At 39.2% G+C, this 23,271-nt stretch overlaps 2 protein-coding genes across 7 annotated transcripts in view; one reads left to right on the top strand and one right to left on the bottom strand.

The window, feature by feature from the left end:
- Nucleotides 1-1,374: 1,374 nt before the first annotated feature.
- smyd2 (SET and MYND domain containing 2) lies at nucleotides 1,375-20,496 on the top strand. 6 transcript variants are annotated; one of them, XR_002293180.2, is made up of 15 exons: nucleotides 1,378-1,730; nucleotides 2,694-2,757; nucleotides 3,040-3,150; nucleotides 3,226-3,286; nucleotides 5,209-5,333; nucleotides 5,417-5,484; nucleotides 5,735-5,837; nucleotides 6,543-6,653; nucleotides 7,307-7,427; nucleotides 7,703-7,877; nucleotides 8,574-8,682; nucleotides 8,853-8,980; nucleotides 14,351-14,453; nucleotides 19,134-19,217; nucleotides 20,102-20,496. XR_002293180.2 is itself a non-coding variant. In XM_020714573.2 (13 exons), the coding sequence occupies exons 1-12, from the start codon at nucleotides 1,519-1,521 to the stop codon at nucleotides 8,931-8,933; spliced, it is 1,338 nt and encodes a 445-aa protein (XP_020570232.1). In that variant the 5' UTR covers nucleotides 1,375-1,518; the 3' UTR covers nucleotides 8,934-8,980; nucleotides 11,401-11,872. The 6 variants fall into 6 exon arrangements, 3 of the variants coding, with proteins under 3 accessions (XP_020570232.1, XP_011489952.1, XP_004083558.2); XR_002293179.2 differs by lacking the exon at nucleotides 14,351-14,453; XR_911183.3 differs by lacking the exon at nucleotides 19,134-19,217.
- ptpn14 (protein tyrosine phosphatase, non-receptor type 14) overlaps nucleotides 9,063-23,271 on the bottom strand; it is a 41,703-nt gene continuing 27,494 nt past the window's right edge. The window contains exons 4-20 of the mRNA XM_023953197.1: nucleotides 22,141-22,238; nucleotides 21,004-21,071; nucleotides 20,778-20,848; nucleotides 20,594-20,681; nucleotides 20,425-20,513; nucleotides 20,261-20,348; nucleotides 18,315-18,397; nucleotides 18,174-18,234; nucleotides 17,684-17,762; nucleotides 16,474-16,943; nucleotides 15,163-16,401; nucleotides 14,213-14,353; nucleotides 13,608-13,826; nucleotides 11,390-11,518; nucleotides 10,699-10,933; nucleotides 10,459-10,622; nucleotides 9,063-10,382 (exon numbers count right to left, since the gene is read on the bottom strand). Of these exons, the coding sequence (XP_023808965.1) occupies nucleotides 10,254-10,382; nucleotides 10,459-10,622; nucleotides 10,699-10,933; nucleotides 11,390-11,518; nucleotides 13,608-13,826; nucleotides 14,213-14,353; nucleotides 15,163-16,401; nucleotides 16,474-16,943; nucleotides 17,684-17,762; nucleotides 18,174-18,234; nucleotides 18,315-18,397; nucleotides 20,261-20,348; nucleotides 20,425-20,513; nucleotides 20,594-20,681; nucleotides 20,778-20,848; nucleotides 21,004-21,071; nucleotides 22,141-22,238 (3,451 nt within the window). The 3' untranslated portion in view covers nucleotides 9,063-10,253. The remainder of the gene's footprint in view (nucleotides 10,383-10,458; nucleotides 10,623-10,698; nucleotides 10,934-11,389; nucleotides 11,519-13,607; nucleotides 13,827-14,212; nucleotides 14,354-15,162; nucleotides 16,402-16,473; nucleotides 16,944-17,683; nucleotides 17,763-18,173; nucleotides 18,235-18,314; nucleotides 18,398-20,260; nucleotides 20,349-20,424; nucleotides 20,514-20,593; nucleotides 20,682-20,777; nucleotides 20,849-21,003; nucleotides 21,072-22,140; nucleotides 22,239-23,271) is intronic.

The raw sequence follows: 23,271 nt of genomic DNA, 5'->3' as shown, positions 1-23,271 counted from the left end.
CCTCATCTTCTTTTTAAAGTTCCCTCTCAAAGATGGTAAAATGTGCCAAGAGTATTTACAAAAAAAGTTTTTAAATGTGTTTACAAGAGCATCTATGTCTAAAAGTCAAGTTGGAACTTATTGGGATAAAACCCTGATCATGGCTTATTTCAAAAGGGACATTAGCTAACCAAAAAATAAACAGATGTTCATAGATAGTTATCAATGTTGTGGATGACAAGAGCTCTAAAACGGTTATTTCAGAGGAAAAAAAGATGTTAAGACGGATAATCAATGCACATGTTTCTACTTTTATTATTTTGCATTTTTTTTACTGTTATTTTATTCATTTTCTTAACATTTATCTTTATAAAAAGAGAAATAATCATTTTATTTTCATTTTGTTCAAGTAAATTGCCATGATCCAGACATGTGAAAGGACTACATTGATTCAGTAACAAGTTTTATGAGAGGAAATTTATAGAAAGACATGAAAAAACTATGTTAACTATGAAAAAGCAGTAAAATGGAGAGAGAAAGTAAAAAAATGAAAGAAACTGTTTCTTAAAAAATTTAAGACTGGGCTAAGGCTTTTTTCACAAATGTGAGGTTTTTGCACATGCTACTCTGAAGGCTTTGTGCTTTTCAGTCCACCAGCATGTAAGAAATAATCAGAGGGATAAAGTGTTATTTTCAGAATCTGAATTTTCTGTTACGGAAAGCAAATTAAGAGGACATCAAAAGTGGAGTAAACGTAATTCAAACATAAATGTCACATGTGTGTAATCCTGAATGAATTACATTTAATTACACATATGTATTGACTCTAAACCTGTATTTATTGAAACTAGAAGATACAATTTTAACTTCTTTAACCTGGATGTAGGCAGCAGAAAATCCAATAGTCTATTGCAAAATCTAATTTGATGACAGCAAGAACATAAACTGCTATTTAGTGATTGTTTATGTGAAAAAAAAAATCTTTCCAAATAAGTTTTAAAGAAAATTCACGTATTGGGTTTAAATGTTGATCATTATGAGCCAAGGACTCTGTAACAGTAATTATTGGTAATAATCTGATTAGAGTGACACATGGAGGCCCCTTAAACTGAATCTGCTGTGATTTAAGAACCAACGAGAACACAACAAAGAAATAATGCGTGCAGTAAAACAGGAGTCCTGACACTGAACTCTGGGGTACTGGGGAAACAGCTGGACATTTTTATGATTTAAAGAAATGAATCATTTAGATGTATGACAACATTTGGAACATTTTCTTAATAATTGCCCGTTTTTCTTGTCCTTCAAAAGTTTTGTGTTCAGACTCGTTAAATATTTAAATGTAGATACCATTTTTGTGTGTTTACATAAACTGAACAATACTTTTAGGTCATCTTTACTAAGTTTGTGATCTGATGGAACTTCAATATGTCTATATTCCGTTTCAGCTGTGAGTGAGGGTCTCCAGTCCCTTTGATTTCCTCTCAGCTGTGGTTTGGTGACGCCCCAACACTTGTTGTGTGTCCATCGCCCAAAGTGATGAGACTCATTCTGGCAGGGAGACCCACGGAGGAGGACACGATGACAGGCAGCATCGACGGCCTGGAGATGTTCAGCAGCCCAGAAAAGGGACGAGGTCTCCGCGTCAGCAGAGCCTTCAGCGTCGGGGAGCTGCTGTTCAGCTGCCCGGCGTATTCCTCCGTGCTGTCGGTCACCGAGAGAGGCAGCTGCTGCGACCTCTGCTTTCGCAGGTAACTAAAAGTAAAAATAAATATCTTCCCTTCTCTCTGATCAACTTATCCCTCAGGGTGGAGTTTGAAACAAACGTTACTTTCAAAAGTGCAGACCTGATCCTGTGCGCTGATCCACACTCAGCTGCGCCATAAAATTCTATTTTTGGCTTTTCCTTTGGCTCAACTTTCTGAGCCTTTTCTAGTTGACCTTTTCTGATGATTCATCTGTTTTGAGCTAAAGTTTCTGCCAAAAAGTTCAAATGCATTTTTGAGTTGTCATGAATTATCACTAAATTAATATTTATTAACAGTTTTTGCTTCTCTCCCATCAGACTAAATCTTCATATATGCCAGTTGATTGTGCTTTATTAAATAAATAAAAAATTCAATTGTAAAAAAAAACCTTGGATGACAACCAGCAATGCAGGAAATCTGAATATCTCCCAACCACCTTCTATTACTGAAATAACTCCTTTATGCATTTACAGTGAGCATTTTTTCCCTCCGAGTCAGACGGATATGACTGGACATCATTTTACACATCCTTTTCTCTAAAGCGACTCACAAAGTTACAGAAAAGGCAAAAATTGAGACGGTTTGGTCCTGCAGGTCCTCCTCCCGACCAGTCTGCACCTCCTTTGGATTTTCTGCAGTGCTTTTAGTTTACGGCAAAGACAGCCGGTCCATCATAAGGTCAAGTCTATTATTACCACAGAATGCTATAAGGCCCCTTCATTGCTATCAGTTACTGCAGGCAGGGCACCAGCAACTGCTGCGTCGTGTGTCGGGGCAAAGAAGCTGGAGCAAACGTTGAGACGTTTCTCATGCATTTGATAAAGCAGGTGGAGTTACAGTGGAGGTGCAAACAGTTTCTGCATGTCCATCCAATCTGAGGTGTTTCTGGCTTACATTATGGTCACAGTTGTACAAAAATAAGCATGTTTTATAATCAACGTCTGTGTTTTTTTTTGTTTTTTTAAGGAAGGAAGGATTAGCAAGGTGTGGGAAATGCAAGAAAGCGTTTTACTGCAATACAAGCTGCCAGGTAAGAAACATCCGTTCAAAACAGTTTTAGCTGCTTTTATGTTGATGCCTAAAACAGTTTGAATACTTCAATTCCTGAATCCCTGACATTCGGAGCTCAACACATGGTGCAAAATTGTCATAATTTAACACTTTTAAAAATACATATTAACTAGCGTTATCAAAAAAAGAAATCCACCTAAAGGATTGGAGAAGCAGCTGTCGTCAGGCCCTCTGTTGAGCTGGGAAATAAACTGTGAATCGTTGGCTCTAAACTGACTCTTGAATGTTTACATGTGTGAAGAAGGCAGACTGGGCCATGCACAGGCTGGAGTGTTCAGCCATGGTTGCGTTTGGGGAGAACTGGTGCCCCTCAGAGACGTCCCGTTTGGTCGCCCGGATCCTGGCTAAGAAGGTTAGACACCAATTCCATAAAGATTGTCCATTTCTTTATTTAAGGGGTTGTGCTAATTGTCACGATTACCTGCAGAAAATGCAAAAAGGGAGGTGTGATTCTGAGAAGATACTGCTCATTGGAGAAATGCAATCACGTGAGTCACATACGCATCTTATAGTCTACAAATTATAAGAGGGAAAGTCCATCAGTATGATGCATAGATGCTTAAAAAACGCTCATTGCATTTATTTACAGTTTAAAGGTCAAATTAAGCTCAAGTTTCAGATTTGATTCACATCCTAAACGTTTCATGACTGAGCAACAGCCAATTTGTGCAATAAAAAATTATTTTGACCGTTGTATCAGTGTTAACCTTGAAAGAAAAACGAATTACGCCAACAATATATATCTATCTCTATCTATATCTGTATAGATCTATATTTTTTTTTTCTAAGATAAATGGTAAAAGGTTAAGCAATGTTCAAAGTTAATATTTGTATGTTAAGTTTCAACACATGTTTGAATCACCAAAAAAAACATCTTTTAAACTGTTTTGGAAACTGTAAGGAAGCATCTGAGGTAGGAAAACAGCAACAAAAGAATTCCCAAATGTTATTTATTTTAAACCACAGAGTTCCCCCATGTGGTTCAGGATCCAAAACTGACTAAAAACTGGAATTACAAAGAACATCGCTTTGTTACGACTTGGTATTGGTACGAATGATCATAAATAAATTGGGCTAATCCGTTGTTTTATGTCTGTGTGTATTAAAATCCTAATTTCTTCTGTGGTTGACTTAGACATCATTAAGAACTGTGGGCATATACCAGCTGATGAAATTAACTTTAAAGCACCTCTGATAAAACAGCATTCATTTTCTGCTGATTCTGTTAGGACTTTGTGGCTGTGAAACAACCTTTACAAACATGGAAGCATTTGGAATCTGTCCCACCTCACAACAAGACTTCATTTCTTAATTTATGTGACCATCCACGTTAAGGTCTAGTTAAAAAAAAAAAAAAAAAAACAACAACACAGGAAAAGGGAAAAGATTCACACACATATTGTGGCTTTATGAATGCATAAATGCAACATGGGAGTTCCAACCGCACAAAAGGCTGACTAATAGCAACTCATATAATTGCATTGTTTACATTTACAGCCTTTTGAGAAAAATATTTGCTGCAAGTGCAATTGTAGATCAAAAACTATAATAAAAAAAGGAAAACATTTTGGATTGGGAAAAGTCAAAGAAAAAGTGTAATAAATCAAGTTTCATCCATCTGTAAAATGATATATTGGCAGATTAATATGAATGTGTTTACATTCACAGTATCAGTATATTATTAAAAACATTTTGAAAGTTTTATCTTTTTAGTCAAGATGTTTTATTTTAGCTGGGAAAAGTACCACTGTTCAGGTTATTTATGGTGTAAACTTGCTGGAACATAAATTAATGCTTTTATTAAACGATAGTTGATAATTCAAAAGGTGCTAAAGGGTTTATTTTTCAGAGTAAAACCAGCAGACATTATAATTCAGCTTACCTTCATGCAGATGTCTGTTTGGTAACTGCAAGCTTTTTTGCTAGCTTTGGTTTATTTTTCCTCGACACAATCAAGTCTGCATTTTCTCTTCTCCCAGCAGAAGTATATTGCGTTTTTGTGTCTTTTTTGGTCACAGCTGGTTTGGATGTGTAATCTTCAGGGCTGTTGCACGGGTCTTTATTATTTACCAATATTCACAGCTTTTGGTTTAAATTTGATGTCATGTTTTTCTGGTTTGTAGCTTATTTCTTGATTTCTTGATCTTTTTACACTTCAAGATACGGAGGGTATTGACAAAAAACAAGAAAAAAAATATTTTATTTGGTTTATTACAAATATGTGTTTTTTTTTGTTTCTGACATTTTATTAAATCAAAAAGGAAGTTTTGAAGGACATTTGTCCACAGTCCACAGTTTTGTCTCAGATCTGTGTAACATTTATTTCCGAGCTGTAAGAGACCGATTAGATCAAGGATGTTGGACACTTAATGTGGATCTCATTGCACCAGAGGTGATTTTTGTGTAACAGATTTGGAGGATGAAGACAATGAGAAAAAAGAGAGGACTGAGCTGGACATTGCAGGACTTGGTCGCTTTTTCTCCAAACACTTGGAGGTGCCGTCCCACAAAGACCTGCTCACACTCTTCTCACAGGTGCTGCATTCAAAAATGGACGTTTCAGAAAATTCATACATTTTTTTTGTACCTAATTGAAGTTGATTTAAATGTTTTCTCAGGTTGCCTGTAACGGTTTCACAATAGAGGATGATGAGCTTTCACACATGGGTACTGCAGTTTACCCAGAGTAAGTTTTTTTATATTTAATGCAACATTTTATGGCTGCAGACCGTCAGTTCCTTCAGGATTTTTGTGACGTATTTGATAGGGTAACTGTCTCAGAGAAGCTTTTTGAGCTGCAAACATATTTAGAAACTAAAGCCCTCTCAGTGGAGTGCAGTTAAGTGTCAGTGCTATTTTAAGTACAGTAATGAAGGGGTGTAAAGGAAACGGGCCCCTTATTGTTTTGTTAATGGCCGTATGTGTGTTGCCCCCAGCGTGGCTCTGATAAACCACAGCTGTCTACCCAGCGTCATCGTCACATTCAACGGGACACTGGCCCAGGTCAGGGCCGTGCAGGACATGAAACCTGGAGACGAGGTGAGGAAGGTGATCCTGCTGGATACTGTCTCATTTTTTTCATTTTGAGAGCATATTAGAGAGAAAAAAATCCTGTTTAAATGATGTCAGTTTTAGGAAACTTTTGCGATTAATCAGATTTTAATTTAAAAAAGTTTGATTTTTGTAGAAAATTGTTATTAAATAACTTTAATACAATGACTTGCTTTTATGACATTTTTTATATTTTTAATGCAGTACTAAAAAATCTGGGGCACTCATCTTTGAAGCAACTAAGAATTGTGTTGATAGATTGAAAGTTTTCTGTGTTCTGTGATTTATTGTAACCAAAATCATCATTTTTTATACAAACAGGAGCTCTGTTTAATTATTTACTTTGTAATAAAGTTCTCATTTAGTAAAAAATTAAATAGGAAGATGGTAGCAGGTCTCTTATAAGGCTAGAAAATAAAAGTTACCTAAGAAATGCTTAGAGAGACAGCTTTTACTTTAAGAAGAAAACCAAAAGGCTTAATAAAAATTACTCAGTTATGTACGGAAATTCATAAGTGCTACACAATGTTAACAACAGTTCGCTGGTCTGCATGGCGACACAGCTGGGTGACAAAGTGTGAGCAGTTTAAAGCAACAGCTGATCTGAGAAAGTTATTTTAGAAGCTGGACAGGGATGCCAAGGATTCAGAGAGTATTTTATTTTGACAGTCTGCATGCTCATTTCCTTTGCAGGTTCTCATTAGCTACATCGACCTCCTGTACCCCACGGATGACCGCAACAGCAGGCTGAGGGAATCCTACTACTTCACCTGCAACTGTCTGGAGTGCCAAAACAAACAAAAGGTAACATGATTAAAAAAAAAAAAAAACCTAATGAAGTACTTAAGACTTTCATGGATCCTTTAGTGAAAGCAGTTTTAGGATTCCATTCATGCTAAAAAAAAAAACAACTAATAAATTAGAGAGAAAATTGAGAAAATTCTAAAATAATTTGTGTTCATAAGTTAAAGCACATTGACTTATTAGCGCAAGGCTTAGTGCAAAACAAACCTCCTTTTTCCAGCCCAATTTAAACACTAATAAACAACATTTACACACATTTGGATATCTTTTTATGTTTTTACACACTCTGCAAAGTTGATCTGTAAGCTGCAACAGCATTTATTTTGGTTTCTTTATGATTTTAAATCCAGAAAAGTCTAATTATATCAGGTAAACTGGGCAAAAAAGAAAAACACGATTTTCTAATAAGAACTAAATTCAGACAATATTAAAATCTGCTTGTGTGGATCTTTTGTGGGCAAATCTTTAAGGGTGTGTATACTTTTGATTAAGGCACTTATTCCCAAAGACAACTGTATAACCATGACTTGGTCAAATCACTAACCCTAGTTGACAGAAAATTTTTTGCCACGTTCAAGATGTGCTATAAGATATGAGATTTTACCCATCTGAGGATGTAAACTTGTGTTTTTGTCTCCTGCCCTCACCTGAAGGACAAGGTGAAGCTAAAGGTGCGGAAGCAGAGTGACCCCATCGAGCCACAGGTCATCAGTAACATGACGCGCTACGCCAAAAACACCATCAGAGAGTTCAGAGCTATGAAAAGCACTAAAAATATCCTTTTGTATCAAACTATACCATTTATTTCATGACACCATTTAAAACTATAGATATGCTTTCTAACATTTAAAGAGTTTTCATTAAAAAAAAAACTCTACTTCTGAATCAATGCTAGTCTTCCATAAGTAAATTTCTATTTTAGTTTTGCAGAGTTTTAGTTTAACAATCAGTGAACTGTCTTAAGAAGTTAACTTTGTTCGACTTTGTTTGTACGGTAGTTTAATAATCTTTGACTTGATAAAATGGATACACCCTTGACCAGTAAACACCTCCTAGTGAGTTGCTGGAGATGTGCGAGCAGAGCTTGGAGGAAATGGGAGCAGTATTTGAGGACTCCAATGTTTACGTTCTCCACATGATGTACCAGGCCATGGGGGTGTGCATTTACATGCAGGACGCAGACGGAGCACTCCGATATGGAGAGAAGGTCGCAAGATATTACAGGTATGAAGAAAGGATAACGAAACCTGATGTTTTTTTATTTGCACCTCTGTGGTATGAAGGGCCAAAAGTGTCAAAATCATAAATCAATGAAAAAGCAATATTTAAATAAATGTGACACAAATTCAGAGACATTATAAACTTAATTTACATAAAAAAATGGATACAGTTTAAAATAATTATTTGCCATATTTTCAAAAAATAAAATTATGAAAATTTTATCATCTAATTATTGTTTTTTTGTTTTGTTTTATGGTAATCCAGGAAATCCACAGATAACTAATTTACCAAAATGAATTGGTGAAAACGATAAAACAATTAAATATTGTAGATTAATCGCTTTATTTGAAAATACATTTTTATCACTTCTGCAGAGTTTGGCATTTATTGGTTTAAATAAATATAAACTGGTGTTTTAAAGTGCTACATAGAAACTATATAATAATCTAATATAGGAAAACCAGAGTAAAATCACTGATATTAGGTTAAGCAACATCTACTAAGGACTTTTTTTAAATGAAAGAATTGTATTCAATTTAATGTCAAATTGGACTAAAATTTAATAAAAGGAGGATAAAAACTTTTTTAGCAGTTAATTTGTTGATAATACTATTTTTTCTTCTAATTGCGGACTCCTTTTGACAGTTTTGATATTTTTTTTAAGTGAAATATTTAAAACTCTGTCTCATTTCAACACAGCAAACGTTACCATCCATACTCCTTAAATGTGTCGTCCCTTTACCTGAAGCTGGGCAGGATCTACATGGCACTGGGGAGGCACTCGGCAGGAATCAACGCTCTCACAAAGGTAACAAACTGATCAAAGAAATGTATATAATATAAATGTGTTCCTTTTGTTGTTTTGTATTAAACAAAATAATGCACAGTAGCTTTAATCTTTACAAAAATGCAGGTTAAAATATTTATGCTTAAAACAATAAAAGGCAATAAAATATTTATATTTTCTTGTGTGTGCAGGCAATGGCTATAATGGAAGTGGCTCATGGGAAGGATCACCAGTATCTTAAAGACATACGCAAAGAATTATCACAAAAATGAGGAGGATTTGATTGGAGAGTTGAAAATTTGTGAAACGGTCAACACGGGTAAGCTTTTTATCATCAGTGGGGGTTTTTTTGTTTTGTTATTTAAGCACAAAGGGAATAAATGGCAATGAGGCCACAGATCTAAAGAAAATAAGGCTTTTACTGCATGATAAGCAGGTATAACAGCTTCATACATGTCTGGGGGGGGGGGGGGGGGGGGGGGTCTGAATGCACTGGAAATGCATATACAAAACATATGTACAGAATCTGTGAAATGTGTTTAGGAGTTTGGCCAGAAACAAAGAAAAACTGAAGAGCTAAATAAATATAAAAAAAGCAAGAGGAATGCCTTGTGAGGAAAATACTGTCAAACAGAGAAGTGCAACAAAACACTTGTATGTCCAAAAAAAGCACAGTCTAAGTATCAGCAAACATACTGAAATATATACATGGGAATATTTAAAAATAAAAAAAGCATGCATAGTTTAACATTTTGCGGTAGTTAAAGAGTACCAAGTCAAGAAAAGACATATATAAAACAGTGTCACATGCCATTATGTACAGATTATTCTTAAAGATGTAGAAAAAATACATTTAAAGTCATAAAAGTCATTTTTAGAGTGGTATTTTACATAAAGGATAAAGGAAAGTGGAGTTAGCTTCTGGATTTGATCACTTTTTATATTCTTTTCAGTGTCTAATCTTTAATTTTTATGCTTTAAAATTATTAATTTGTCTGTAAAATCTTAATTTAGACATTAAAGGGAAACGGGGTTTCTTCTATAATATTTTAGTGAGGCACCATTAGAACGAAGGCAGTTTTCTATGTATCGCTTTTATAACTTATTTTTAGTATTTAAAAAAAAAACAGCAATTCTTTTTCAAACGAATAGAAAATACATTTTGTAAATTTTGGGTGCGTTTCTTTAAGGAAAATATCAAATATACGAAAAGGTTTAGGCATGTTTAAGAAGGACAAAAGAGAATAAATCAGTTCAGTCTTTTTAAAAACAAAACTTTTAACACAGTGTGTCTGTAGTAAATATTTTGTTTAAAATATGAAAATCTGTCTGAGCAATAACAACACTTGTCTGTGTAAATTGCAACACTGCTGCCCCCTGCTGTTCATGCCGTATAACACCATTTGATAAATGTTCAACTGAAACTGTGATTTCTTTTTATGCTTCTTAAGTAACAAGCATCTGTTTACTCACCTGGATGTTATGAGAATAAAAATAACACAGCTGGAGAAGCATTTTACATGAGTTAAAGAGTCTATCAGTAATACTTTTGAGTGTCGTCTTGATGATTTGAAGTACCACATCCTGTGATGTCAAATGAGGCGGGAGTTCTTGAGGAACTGAATGAGAACCTGGTAGACAAACTTGTACTGGGAGATGGTCTGAACCATCAGCATCCTCTGCTGCCTAAGCTCCGATAGCATGGTTGGAACTTCCACCGGCTGCAGGGGAAATGGGAATTTATTTCCTATTTCAATACAATTTAAAGAGAAACTTTGGGGTTTCTGTATCTCACACCTCGTTGTGTTCCAGACAGCTGATCATGAGCTCAGTCAGGATGACCACTCCGGTGCGGCCCACCCCAGCACTGCAGTGCACCACCACCGGGGGGTTCAGGCTCTTTGAGGTGTCCAACATAGAATTAGTGTGCCTCCTAACAGATTGGATTTCCTCTAAATAAGCTTCAGAGAAAAAAAGAGAGACTTGACTTAGATGTATGTGATGGTCACAAACAAACGCAGCAGGATGGATACTCACAGAGAAATCCAGTGACATACTCAGGACACCCCTGCTCGGGCCAGTCGGTGTACTGCAGGTGCCACACCGTCCTCTCCTGACCAGAGAGGAGGTGTTTGACCTTTAACCCTGTGGTGGCGTAGCATCCCGAGTCCGTGCGGAATTTGGTGGTCACCTTGTATTTTCCGTGAGTGGCTGAATTGTGTTTGGAGCCCAGTTTGGGCCAATAACGATGACTCTTAGATCTTCCACCCTCCTTGATGGGGAAATAAAGAAGGCTGTATGTTTAAGATTCATAAACTCTGCACTCTTTAAACAAACTCTGCAAAAAACATATATATATATATTATTAAAAAAAGAATTTTTCTTGAGCATAGAGATTTCCCTTATTGAAAGTTTTTTCCACACACTTTCCATCGCTTATTTTTTCCTTCATTTTCCAAGTTTTAATTGTGTTAAAGTTTGTTATAGACCTAAAGCTCTCACTGAAACTTGAGCCTTTCTGGTTTTAAGATCTAAATGGGTGCAAGTGACTAGAATGTTTTCCAAGTAAAAAAAAAAGTAATCAGGATGGTACAATTTTTTTTGCTAAATTAAAGAGATTTGTACAGTTTTTTTTTTTTTTTTTAACAGGTTGACCTTTTTATGTGTAATCCTAATTTTGAGAATTAACCAGATCCATGCTAAAAGTGATTGAAATCTGTGTGGGTACCTCTTCTGCAGTAACCATGGCGATGACACTGACCCCCTGCTCCCACACCATCTGCCAGAAGTCTCCACAAGTGTTGGCTAGAGGGCCTTGGGTTGCTATGTAGTGCCACTCCTCACCCCTGATCATGACCTAGGAAAAAAAAAGTGTTCAGACATCTGTAAATAGGTCAGTCAATCAATAACTACATTTATATTTAAAAACAACAACATTTACATTTTGAGGTAAACTTAAAGACTGACCAATGACTGATTCTTCATGAAACCACTAGAGGGCAGTGTAACAGGCACAGATTTTGACCTACAATATTTCCCTTTTACCATTCTTTTATTTTATGCATTTGTGTGTGGTTTTTTTCTAATAAAATTTGAACAGTCCAGACCTCAAATGTTTTTTTTTGTTTGTTTTTCTTTTGTCTTGTGATCGAAACCTTTTGGCAGAATAAGAACACATTGAGATAGAAAGTCTTTTGTCTTGGTCCAAAAATTAGAAAAAGGAACATTAGAGTTACAAAAATGAAAGCAACCACTTTATCATAGTCTAACATTCATGCATAACTTTATTACAGCCTTTATAGGGACTAATAGCTCACACACACACACACACATAAGCAGTTCACACACCATTTTCAGCACGGCACACACAGAACTTGAGGAACTGGGGTTGCTTAGGAGGCTTGGAGTTTGGACAAAATTATTCGGGAATTCCAGGAGCTCTAAGAGCTTAAAGCACAAACAGACTTCAATAGCTGCCTTTCATCTGCTCCTCCGAGCTATTCCCATCTTGGAAACAACCACAATACAGACTGGAAGAAGGCTGAACACTTTAGACCTAACTTGATTATGTTCTAGTAATTTTATTTTAATGCCACTGACAATAAAAAAATAACAATTTAGCCACAGGACAAACTTAGATTTGGGGATTTTGCATAATTGCAGCCTGGTCAAGTGAAATTCCAGAGCGGATCAAGTTGACTCCTTAAAAAATAAGTCAAAAACATATTTGGTACTTTTCAGTGATGATCCAAACTTAAACCTTCATTAAAAGTTTGTAAACCTGTAGAATTAGTAATTTGGGACTATTTTTTTTAAATCCCTTTAGCTCGTCTTTTTCCGCAGAAACCGAGAACTTCTTGCATGAGCCCAATTTTATTGTTCCAACAGGGTTACAGGAGGATATTTTAGATAAGATTAGATGGGATTGTTTTGCAAAGTCCTTTAAATTTCTGGACCAGATGAAAGAGAGGAAAGTAAATGGGATTTTTGGGGAGGATGCTTAAAAAGACAAAGAAAGGAATCGTGGGAATTGAAGGATAAGAAGAAAAAAAGGCACGGTAAGGTTTATCATTAGATTCTAAAGGCTTATTTTTGTTCCCAAGCACACATCCACACACTCAACACATGGAAACATCTCTGTTGGTAGAAGCTTCCTGCTCCGTTTTATTGTGATGCATCCACTTATAGACGAGTCTTTGTTTTCCTTGTCTGAGCTGGCGGGGTTGTGAGGGGCTGTAAGCTAGTAGGAGAGCACAGAAAAAGATGGATAATAAGAAGTGGGAGAGGCTCACTCTGCACCAATGGTCCCGCCCACAGTTCAATTTCTAATGAACTACTGCCGCTCTGCAGCATCTAAGAAAATGACAGTTTTTTTTTTAAATTTTATTTAGGCTAAAACTGATAGGAGTGGGACTTTAAGCAATTGGCATCATTTAGTCACGTACCAAAGAAATGTTTTGAAGAAAAATGAGCATCGATTTAGAGAAAATGAAAACAATAATTGTTCCCAAGAAATCTCCAGAAAATTCAAAATTTTAATATTTTCGGAAAATATTTTAAATAAAAACGATAAAGTTCCAAAAATTTCAATTTACCATACTGCTCTGATCAAACTAAACATGGGTGAAGTGTAAAATTTTTAAATTGTTATTACTTACATTAAAATTCAACATGAATCAAAGTAAAGTCGATCTATACAATATCTGAATTGATGACTTTGAAAATGAAGACTAATTCAAATAATTTAAATGTTTTAGCCCTGTTGCTGACATTGCTTTATTCACATTTAATTACCTCTAGTAAAACATTTTTTGCAAAATTAACGAAATTTAGAATAATAAATTGTAGGAATTCTTAAGCTTTTCATCGTTTCAGGAACATATTTGCCCAAATAGATGTGAAATCTTTCTGCATACGTAACAAAGAGCGGTGCAAACATGACACACCTTGATGTGGGAGGCGTTTATGTAGCCCGTATTGTTCTCCTTGTTGGGTACGAGCTCCACCCGGTTGTCCTCATAAGGGACGACGTCCCGAAAACGGTTGCGCTCTGCGTTTTCAGGCAGCGTTGCAGTCGTGACGACACAGTCCGCCCTCTTCTTCGGCACTTGTTCGTACTCTGTGAAGACGCGATCCTCCTCCAGCTTTAACTCCAGAGTCTGACACTGCAGAGAAGAACGAGAGGGAGTGTCGTCAGACTCACTGCGTTTGTGGGGTTTTAACTAAGACCTTTTAAAACGCAGATCATTCTGAGAGGAATTTAATTCACATTTCTCTTATATTATAAAACACCAGACATCAAAGTGTTGCATTTACCATTGAGGCTCCCCTCATCCTTTCTGCAGCTTTGTCGGGTCACATTCTTAAAATACCAGCCGGTCCTGAGGCGATAAGCCCCCACCATGCCACACATTTCCATCCCACTCAGGCTTTGCCCCAGTTTTCTTAGCAACAAAAGCTCACACCTTCATGAGTTGTACTGACCTAACATGCTTAAACCTTAGCCTTAAGAAGAAAAAGAAAAGAAACGTTAAAATTGTAAGCGTCTTACCCTTTCATCTGTGGGAGATTTGGCGCCTTCCTCTGACGGACTTTCTGGAACAGGCATCCGGGCCACATAGAGGCCGTTGAGGGCGGCCATCATCAGCGGTCTTTTAATGGAGTCAACAGACATCTTCTGTCTTTCCAGTGTCTTTACGAGAGAAGAAAATCCAGCAGTCATGGTATTTTCAACACAAGTGGGACTGGAGAATTCTGCATGCTCATAAGCGAGTGTGTGTTTCCGTCTACAGGTGCGTAGCATCAATATTAACTTTGTTGTCACCCACCTCACCAGTTGCTTGTTGTTTACAGCTCGCACTCTTTTGTCACACTACCCACATGGTACAGTCCCTCCTCCCTCTAAGGATTATCTGCCCCTAATCTGTGATGCTATTAAACCTGCAAGATAGCCCCGCCTCCTCCTCCAGCCCGGCACTCAAAACAACAGCCTGGGGGTCAAAGGGGGTTCCCTTTACGTGGAAGATAAACCCGCTGAGGGGCGAGCAGCTTTGGACAAACATTTTTGAGAAATAGCAGCAGTAGCAAATATCCAGGTCATGGTGATGGAGCAGTTTGTCACTTCCAGGTGACGACGCCTGAACTCATACCTGGACTTTGCTGCTGTCCCCGTTTGTGCCTAAACAGAACTCTGACCCCCACAAGACAACGCAACGCCACGAGTTATCTGAGGGATTTGTGTGGCTTGTGGAGCCCGCTGCTAGCTTCTTATGTGCTGAAACCAAGATTACTGCTAATCAGGAGCGGTAAAAACGAAGGAGCAAACAACATTTAAACTGCAGCAGATGGAGGGGAGGTAAATAATAACAAGAAGGGCATTCTGCTGTAAAATATCTGCACATCTGCAAACACTTCAAATTTGATCGAGCCATCAAGCCATTCTTCAATCCTGTTTTTGTTTTCCTTGGAAATAAACTGATGAATTATTAGGGGGGTACTGACCCTTTGAGCGATTTCCCGCTCCACGATGCTGTCCTCCAGGGAGAACATCTCCGACACGGGCCTCTCTCTGACCGGCTCCTTCCTTACCCTCTCTTTTACGATGGTCAGGTCTGGTTCTGAAATGGATGGACCTAAAACGGCTCCATTCACCCCACTCTGATCCCCTCTGGTGAGTGTCCCGCCTGCTCCCTGACTGTGTCCAGTGTTGAGTGACTCCTCTGGGTCCACTGCTCCCTGGTTGCAGTGAGGTGCGGGATGGTGGTTGGCCGGGTGAGCGTGGTTGTAGGAGGGGATCTGGGCACTGCCAGGGGGTCCCGGGTACTCCGGGGGAGGTTTGTTGGGCAGTTTGGCCAGAGCGGCTTGGAGCTGAGCACTGATGCTGATGTGTTCGTTGAGCCCCGGGATCTGAACGTCCAGTTCAGGCCTCTCCTCTTCCTCCTCCTCCTCCTCTTCGCTCTCACTGCTGTGTATGAGCATGGTGGCATTGGACAGAGTCTTCTGATGCTGGTAGGCAGCTGCTGCGGGGGGGTTTGCAGAGGCCTCGGCTACATTCTGCCCAGCCTTCTGCAGGTCCTTTGGCTGCTTTGGGGGAGGTTGTGGCTGAGGTTGAGTCTGAGGTGTTTGAGGCTGTGACTGGGGGAGGGCCTGAGGCTGAGCGGGCATCACGTGCTCTCTGAGAGTGTTCCGGCGCAACAGCGGGGCGTTCAAGCCCTTCATCACCAGGCCCTCCCCCCCACCTCCGCCTCCTCTCATACTGCTGATGACCTCCATGCTGTGTCTCTTGCCTAGGGTCGACCGGTGCTTGGCAGCAACTGTTAACGGCTCGCTGACCTCCTGCAGGGACTGGTGCACCACGGCTATGCTGTCCGGCTGGAAGGTCTTGACAGACAGCTGCACCATGCGGGTAACCAACTCTGGGCTGCTGCCGCCAATGCAGCGGAGGCGGTGGCTGGCAAGGTCCGGCGTGCTGGTGGCAGGGCGGAAGGAGCTGGAGGGGTAGGGTGGAGGAGGGCGCAGCATGTGGTTCCTCAACATGTTGGCTGTAGCGGCGTGGCTTCCTACGCTGGTGACCTGCTGCTTAGTATTTGCCAGCTCAGGTGTGCTGACAGTGTGCGAGATCGAGCTTCCAACACCACTGCTGCCCCCACCTCCATTAGTGCAGGATGAATAAAGGGGGACCTGGCTGCTGGCCGGGCCTCCCTGATGGGGCCCGTGGCACACCGGCTTACTGTAGCTGATCTGTAGAATTAATGAAATCAAAAACTTAGCTGCTGAGAGAAACAAATCAGAGATTCAGGAATGAGTTTGTACCTGCGGAGTGTAAGTTCCAGGATTGGGGCCCAAACCATGGAAAGGACCCCTCTCTCTCATCTCCGGCTGACTGTAAACTAGAGCTTCAGGCTGCCGGTAAGCGCAGGCATTGCTGATGTTTAGGCTGCGCAGCGACTGGCTGTGGAGGTCTTGAGGAGCGTGAAGCACGCGTTGCTTCTGCCGCATGACGGCGTCGTACTCTGGCGTGGGCCGGTACGATGGAGCGATGATGGCGCTGTGGCGGTGGCTGGGGATGTAGTCGGGACGCATGAGCTCGCTGCCGGGGATGCTGAGGTTGGAGGACATGGGTGAAGGCGGGACAAACGTCTGGGATCGGTTGAGGGAGCCCAGGCTGGGGCTGCTGTACATGCTTCCATTGGGCACCGTCCCATTCCTGAAGGTGAAATCCACCGGGCAGCGATCCAGACTAGTTTCTGACTTGTAATATGGGTCATCATGATAGACACTATCTGCAGGACAACAAAATAAGTTTTCTCAGATCAAGAAGCAACCAGCAGCTTTTCCTGCCAATTAATACATCAACAATTCTATTTATCTCATAAAAACAGACTTTTATTGTTATTTTTGTCATACTTAAACCAAGAGAGATGCTACATCGGCCCCTGACAAAATTAAATAAACCAAGAAAACCAAAATGAATAAATAAAAAAGTATATAAAAAAAGAAGCAGTTAACAGTCAACTGGCCAACATTGAGGTTATGCAGGAGCTGCTGGGTTCCAGTGCTAACAATCAACTTTAGAAATTATATGAAAATGTTATTTCTTCATAATGATGGGTGTCGGTTGACGTGAATGAATGTGTGTATGTATAGACACACACACAATAAAACCTAAAGTGTGATTCCTGAGGTCAGACTGCAGACTGATCTCACGCCCACACAGAGGAGCACACCCAGAACTTTTTTTTCTTTCCACCGTTTTATTGTGAAGTTCAATGAAGCCCTGCGGTTTCTGAGGCCGCCTGAGTGTGAATGAGTCCATGAAAGAGTGAAGCACAGATGAGGTCACTGCTCTGCGCCCCAAAACCTTGGGTTTTGATTGGTTGGAAGGTTGTTAAAATAGAAACGGGCTGTGAATCAGTGCCTGATGGGAATGACTCAGATGTTTAGGGCTTGAATTGCAAATCTCACTGCAGTTTGAGTGAATAAAAAAATTGGGTGAAGCGTCCTCCAAATGTTTCCCACATACCTTGAGAGCTTTGAGTGTCCTGATAGTGCTCTGCATACTGGGAATGCACCGACTGGAAGTTGCAGGATTGCGGTCGAGGCTAAACGAGGAAACACATTTTCACTGTTGATATGCAGCGAGTCGAATATTTTAAAACAAGGCAGGTTTCTGTGACAAACTCATAAACACAATAAAGGCAGAGCCTCTCCAGACAGTCATCTGAGGACTCAAGTGGACTGACTTTATAAGTATTATGCCACATTTAGCCGAGCCATTGTCTGGCCTGCTTGGAGCGAGAAGCAGAAAACACTGCCTTCATTTATGCGCCGGAAGCAACACCCTTTTTAAGTTTCCAACAACACCAATGCAAGCAAGCAAAGTCTCCAAGAGACGACTCAGAGCTGCCCATAGTGAGATCGCATCATTTCTTGTTTGCACATCAACATTCCCTTTGTTTGGGGAAAAAAAAAACAGTCAAAAAGGATGCACTTTTAATGGCTGGAAACTGTACCAGAGACTGGTGATGGTTCCAGGTGGGCCTCCTCCTGATGGGAGCAGGGGAGTGAGTGGGTCTGCAAAAAAAGGGGATTCACTTGAATCTAAAATGCATTTTAGAAGGTATAAATTCATAAAACAGAATCACGAAACTCACTCTGCACAAATCTTGTTTTGCTTGTAGAATTTGTGTCTTGTTGTAAAAAGACGAGCTATGTACTTGGCCATTTCCATGTCCTCCTGCACAATAAAAATATAAATTAGGACACTGCAAAAACCCTAAATCTTACCAATTTATATTAATCAGTTATATACTTTAATATATAATACAGCCAGGACAAACACCTAAAGAACACAAAAACTACAGAAAAAATTAAACGCATAACTTAGACAATTCTTAACCTAAAACATATTTTTAATATATTTTTAGGGGTATGCGTGTAACTAGATTTTTTTTTTAGTTTAATTACATTAATTGTATTTTTTAACTCTTTTAACTAACTCTGGGCTTTTATCCCCCTCCTTAAGATGTTCTTCTTCGTTGGTTTTCCCATCATGTGGTTCACCCCCACTGTCCCCCTATTAGTTTTGGTTCTGACTTCCTATGTTAGAGGTGGCTGTTTATGGAGTAATATTTATGCCACCATGTTGCACACAAAACTTTCTAAGTTGCAAATTGGAAAAATAAATAAATAAATGAAAGCAAAAAAAAAAAAGGAATTGAAAGCAAAAAAAAGTATTATTATTAAAATAAAATTAAATATTTAATATTTTCATTTGCAAGCTAGAAGGTTTTGTGTGCAACGTGGTGGTATAAATATCACTCCATAAAAATTAAGTAAATATATTTACAGCCTGATGTAAAAAAAAATTTGATTCTTATGTCTATTTCTGTGTTTTCTATTCATGTCAAACTTCATTATAGCTCAAATTCACACCTATTTAGTTTTTTTTTTTGTTTGTTTTTAATTAACAGGAAGGTGGACACACAGGTAAACCCAACTGAGCTTCAAAATGTATTTGGTCCTGGCAAATTTTCCATTTTTGGAACATTTTTGAGGTGGGTGGAGTAAACTTGGAATAATGTGCCCTTCCCACTTCAGGTTTCTTCTGTCGCTGCACTGTAAAAATGGGCCCCTTAGAAACACAGTGTTCCCTTGTTTATTGCGGTGGATATGTTCCTTAAATAACCTGCGCCAGATGAAATCTGCAAAGTAGAATTATGGATGTTTTAAAGCAGTAAAAACCTCTCACTACACACTTTTCTCAGACAGACATGAACAACTTTTCTCTCGTGCTTAAACTCTCAAACTTCAAACTGCATAGAAAAATGAGTCCAGTTTTATAGAATGAAAACAAAGATCTAACTGCGATGAAGATTTCGTTAATCTGTCAAGCATGTGCAGCACCTGTGTGAAGAAGACGCTGCCCATGTCATCTCCTGATCTTGTCAATCATAAATATTAATTAGAAAAAAATGGAAAAACTCTGCATAACATAATCTGTCAAACATTCTTACCCCATTGGCAGACTTTCTTTGAATAAGCACAAAAAAAGAATCTGCTATTGCTATTGAAAAACTTTCTTGATAAGATTATTTTTCTTACAAGACAGAAAAACAGGAATGTTTTCTTGAAACAAGGATCTGTTTTACCTTCTTAAGATTCCGTTTTTGCATACTGTGCAGAATATTCTGTGTGTCGATTATTCGCCCAATATGTCTATGGCTGTTATATAATCTAAAATGTATAAACAGTTATTTTATGTTGGTTTTCTGTTAACATTACATTACGAACCAATATGCAACTTGTTGGAAAATGTGATATTCACAATCTGGCAATATAAGAAACTTTTGACTACATTTTATAGGTTTTATCTAATGTCTGTCTCATCGTGTCGTACTAAAGCTTTATTTTCTTTCTTTTTCTTTTTTTTTATTGCCAGGATAGCCAGATTGTCCGCAGTAAATGGAGATGGTCTCCTGGTTGTATCACGAGCATCTTTTTCCTTCCCAAAACAGCGCAGAAATAAACAGAGTAGAACCGCCTGCTGAAAGAGTTTGTGTGTGAACGAGCTGAGGCCGCCTGCAGACACAACACCCACCATGTGAAACGCGATGGTGTCGTCTCTGCTCGTTATCTCCACTGTGATGGCTGACTTGTTGTGTGCTATGGTACCGATGTCCTTCCACCTGTCACACACACAGGAATTAAACATTCCCACCCGGCTGCATCATGAATCGACTGCAAAAATAAAGGGAAACCTACTTGTGGAGCATGATGGACCTGCCATTTCTGTGTTTGACAAACACTCCAATAAAAGACACTCCAATAAAAATGTCGTTGGTGTAGTTGTCCTGTAAAAAGAAGAGGAAATGCTTAAGAATAAAGGTTTTTCTTTAAATGTAAAAGATTTGTGAGGATAAAACGAATCTACCTTAGCAGGAAAGCTTTCCTGTCCAAAACCATCCAGTTTCTCTACCTCCTTGATGTACAGCAGCTCTGCTTTAGCGGTTTGCATTCCACTACAAGGTAGAAAAGCGCAAGCAATCACTCTTTCATCTCCTGCTCAACTTGCAAAGGTTTTTTTTGTGCAGAGTACACATTCAAGCTGGGAGTACCAGTGACTTTTGTGCTCTTCTGCAACTTTTTGCGTCCAATCCTCCAGCACTTCATCTCCGTTAGGCCAGTTCTGGAAGGAAAAAGAAGCGGAGATAAAGGCCACATGTCCACACGCTCTTTCTGCAGGTATGCACCAGGGGAATGCGTACCTTCAGGCCGCATATTAACACCCAACCAATCACATGCAGATTGAATTTCCGAGATTTTAGAGATTTCAGGACTCACCACTGGGAAAAGCACGTACTCCCTGAGGAAGTCCTGAGATGGGAAGTGATTGAAGTCTCCAAAATCGGCTAAAAGAATCATCAAAATGAATCATTTTAAACGTGTACATGTAATAAATCAAATTCAGATGAGTGACTAATGGCTAAAATCATGAAAGGAGCAGACATGAAACTGTAAAATGTCTTTTAAATAAACAGAACTTCTGAGATGCGACCCAGTCAGATGCTGTCAGTCTAAAGCTGCAGATGCCAAAGACTGAGCCAAGAAATACCTACAAAACAGGTCATCGTCCGACTCCTGGGAGTAAAGCCACTGCTAGAAGGTGAGCGCTTAGTAGATTAAAGGATGAAAACCAGCCGACAAAAAAACACCTTAAAAAAGCTGACAGTGGCTTTAACTTTGAATAAAGAACAACCAAGTAAGTAGGAAAGTGTATTTCTGTGCCAATTTATTCTGCAGGGTTTTAAATTTGAAGAAAAAAACGGTAAACTTTAAAAAGAGCCTTAGCTTCACCACACAATGTTTTAGTTTGCCACTGGGGTCATCTATAACCAAAACTTCCAGCATTAAATGACACGTTTTAGGTCTCCATTAGAGGTGAAACTATCAAATCTAGTGTTCAGTTGCATTTCAGCCAATAATGCTTTCTTGGGTTTAATCTTCCTGACTAACTTGTCAAGATTTGGCCCGAGAATAAATTAAGAACTTATCGTACACATCAACAAAGCCCCCGTGTGCACGTCATATCTATAACATGCTCATTCTCCAGATAGAGCTTGTATCAACCACTAAGTGCTGTTTGTCGGACAAAAGGAGGCAAAGAGGAGGATCCTTGCCTCCCAACAGATAACCGTCTTCCTGATGCTGCGGAGGCTAACCTTGGAGCTGCTGATAAGCTCACTGTCTGTTTACATTCCCCATGGGACGCAGACAGCGCTCGAGGATGGAGAGTGTGTGTGCATGTGTTAGGACTGATACCATAGGAACTCGAGTGGACTGGTTCTCCCTGTGGTATGCAGCCATATAAGGCAGCAGTGTCAAGATGACCCGAGAAAGCGCCGGTTTGTGCGCACGCTTCCCTCGGCTGCTGCATTTCTCTCTGCTAGATTAAACACATGTGATTGATATGAATCTTACCTTGAACGGCTAGTCCAGCTAGTCTGATGCCCTGTTCCATGTTGCAATGGAGGCGTCCATCCAAGACATCCTTCTTCACTTGCAGGTAATACTGATACCTACGTACAAGGCGAGAAAGAGGACACATTTTCTTGCAGGTTCGAGCCAAAAATTGGAGGTAAAAAGGAACCAGTGGGGGAAATTATCAATTAATCAATTAGAGGGTCATAAAATCATGAAAAAAATTATAAATAAAATATTTTGGTACATAAGAAGCTACACAAAGTTATACTGTATAATTCCCTATGCACAGCAGGAATGTTGGCAACCAAAAACTAGCCAATGGGTTATAGAACTTCATAATATTTAATGTATTGATGACAAAAACCAACAGAATTCTAAATTTTGAACCTCTTGTACAACAAGAGGTTTAAATATTCAAACTGTACGTCAGCGTTTTCTTTGTACGTCTGGATATTGCTCACCCTTTTTTGTTGCACCACTAATGTTAGGTTGGGGTTATGAGGGGCTGTAAGCTTGTGGGAGGGCGTATAAACAAAGGGATGATGGGAAATGAAGGATGGCTCACCCTGCATCCTGCCTACAACTCAGAGGTGAATTTCTGATGAACCACTGCAGAAAGTATGTCCTAGACAATAACAGTTTTTTTGATTTTGGGTAAAAACAGCATAATCATAATTAAAACACCACTTGAAAGGCTTTTAGAATAGATTTAAAGATGATTGGAGTGGGTCTTTATGAGAAACCATGATGATTAGCAACTGATGAACTGCAAGCAGATGACCCACTCACTCTTCACTGCTCTTAGTCAGCAGCCACCCTGAGCCAAGGGAGAGAATGTTGTTGCAGAAATGAGGAATGAGTGAGTCACTTTTACTTAAAATACCAAAAGACATATTTCTCTAAAGTTTACCAGTTGGAGCTAAACAAAATGGTCGCAAAGGTCTGTGATCATTCAGGAGCCTGACACATTAGGCACTGGATATCATCTCTGGTAGGATTTACACAACACAGAAGCATAACAGTTACAGTACAAATGTAGGGCGAACTGGGAGTCTTTTCTCTGCGGTTTTGGGCAGCCGTGGTTGGAAGTGTAAGCTGATACAGTGACAGTGTTGAGGCTATTTGCAG

This window comes from Oryzias latipes, chromosome 24 (assembly GCF_002234675.1).
Source record: "Oryzias latipes chromosome 24, ASM223467v1".
In the NCBI taxonomy this organism is placed as follows: domain Eukaryota; kingdom Metazoa; phylum Chordata; class Actinopteri; order Beloniformes; family Adrianichthyidae; genus Oryzias; species Oryzias latipes.
This window is presented reverse-complemented; position numbering and strand designations above follow the sequence as displayed.

Bases quoted from the DNA above. Each gene is read 5' to 3' on its own strand.
- smyd2 (XM_011491650.3), top strand. From the start codon at position 1,519: ATGAGACTCATTCTGGCAGGGAGACCCACGGAGGAGGACACGATGACA. The intron at 3,151-3,225 runs GTTAGACACCAA...GATTACCTGCAG, and splicing joins CCCGGATCCTGGCTAAGAAG to AAAATGCAAAAAGGGAGGTG. The intron at 5,838-6,542 runs GTGAGGAAGGTG...TTTCCTTTGCAG, and splicing joins ACATGAAACCTGGAGACGAG to GTTCTCATTAGCTACATCGA.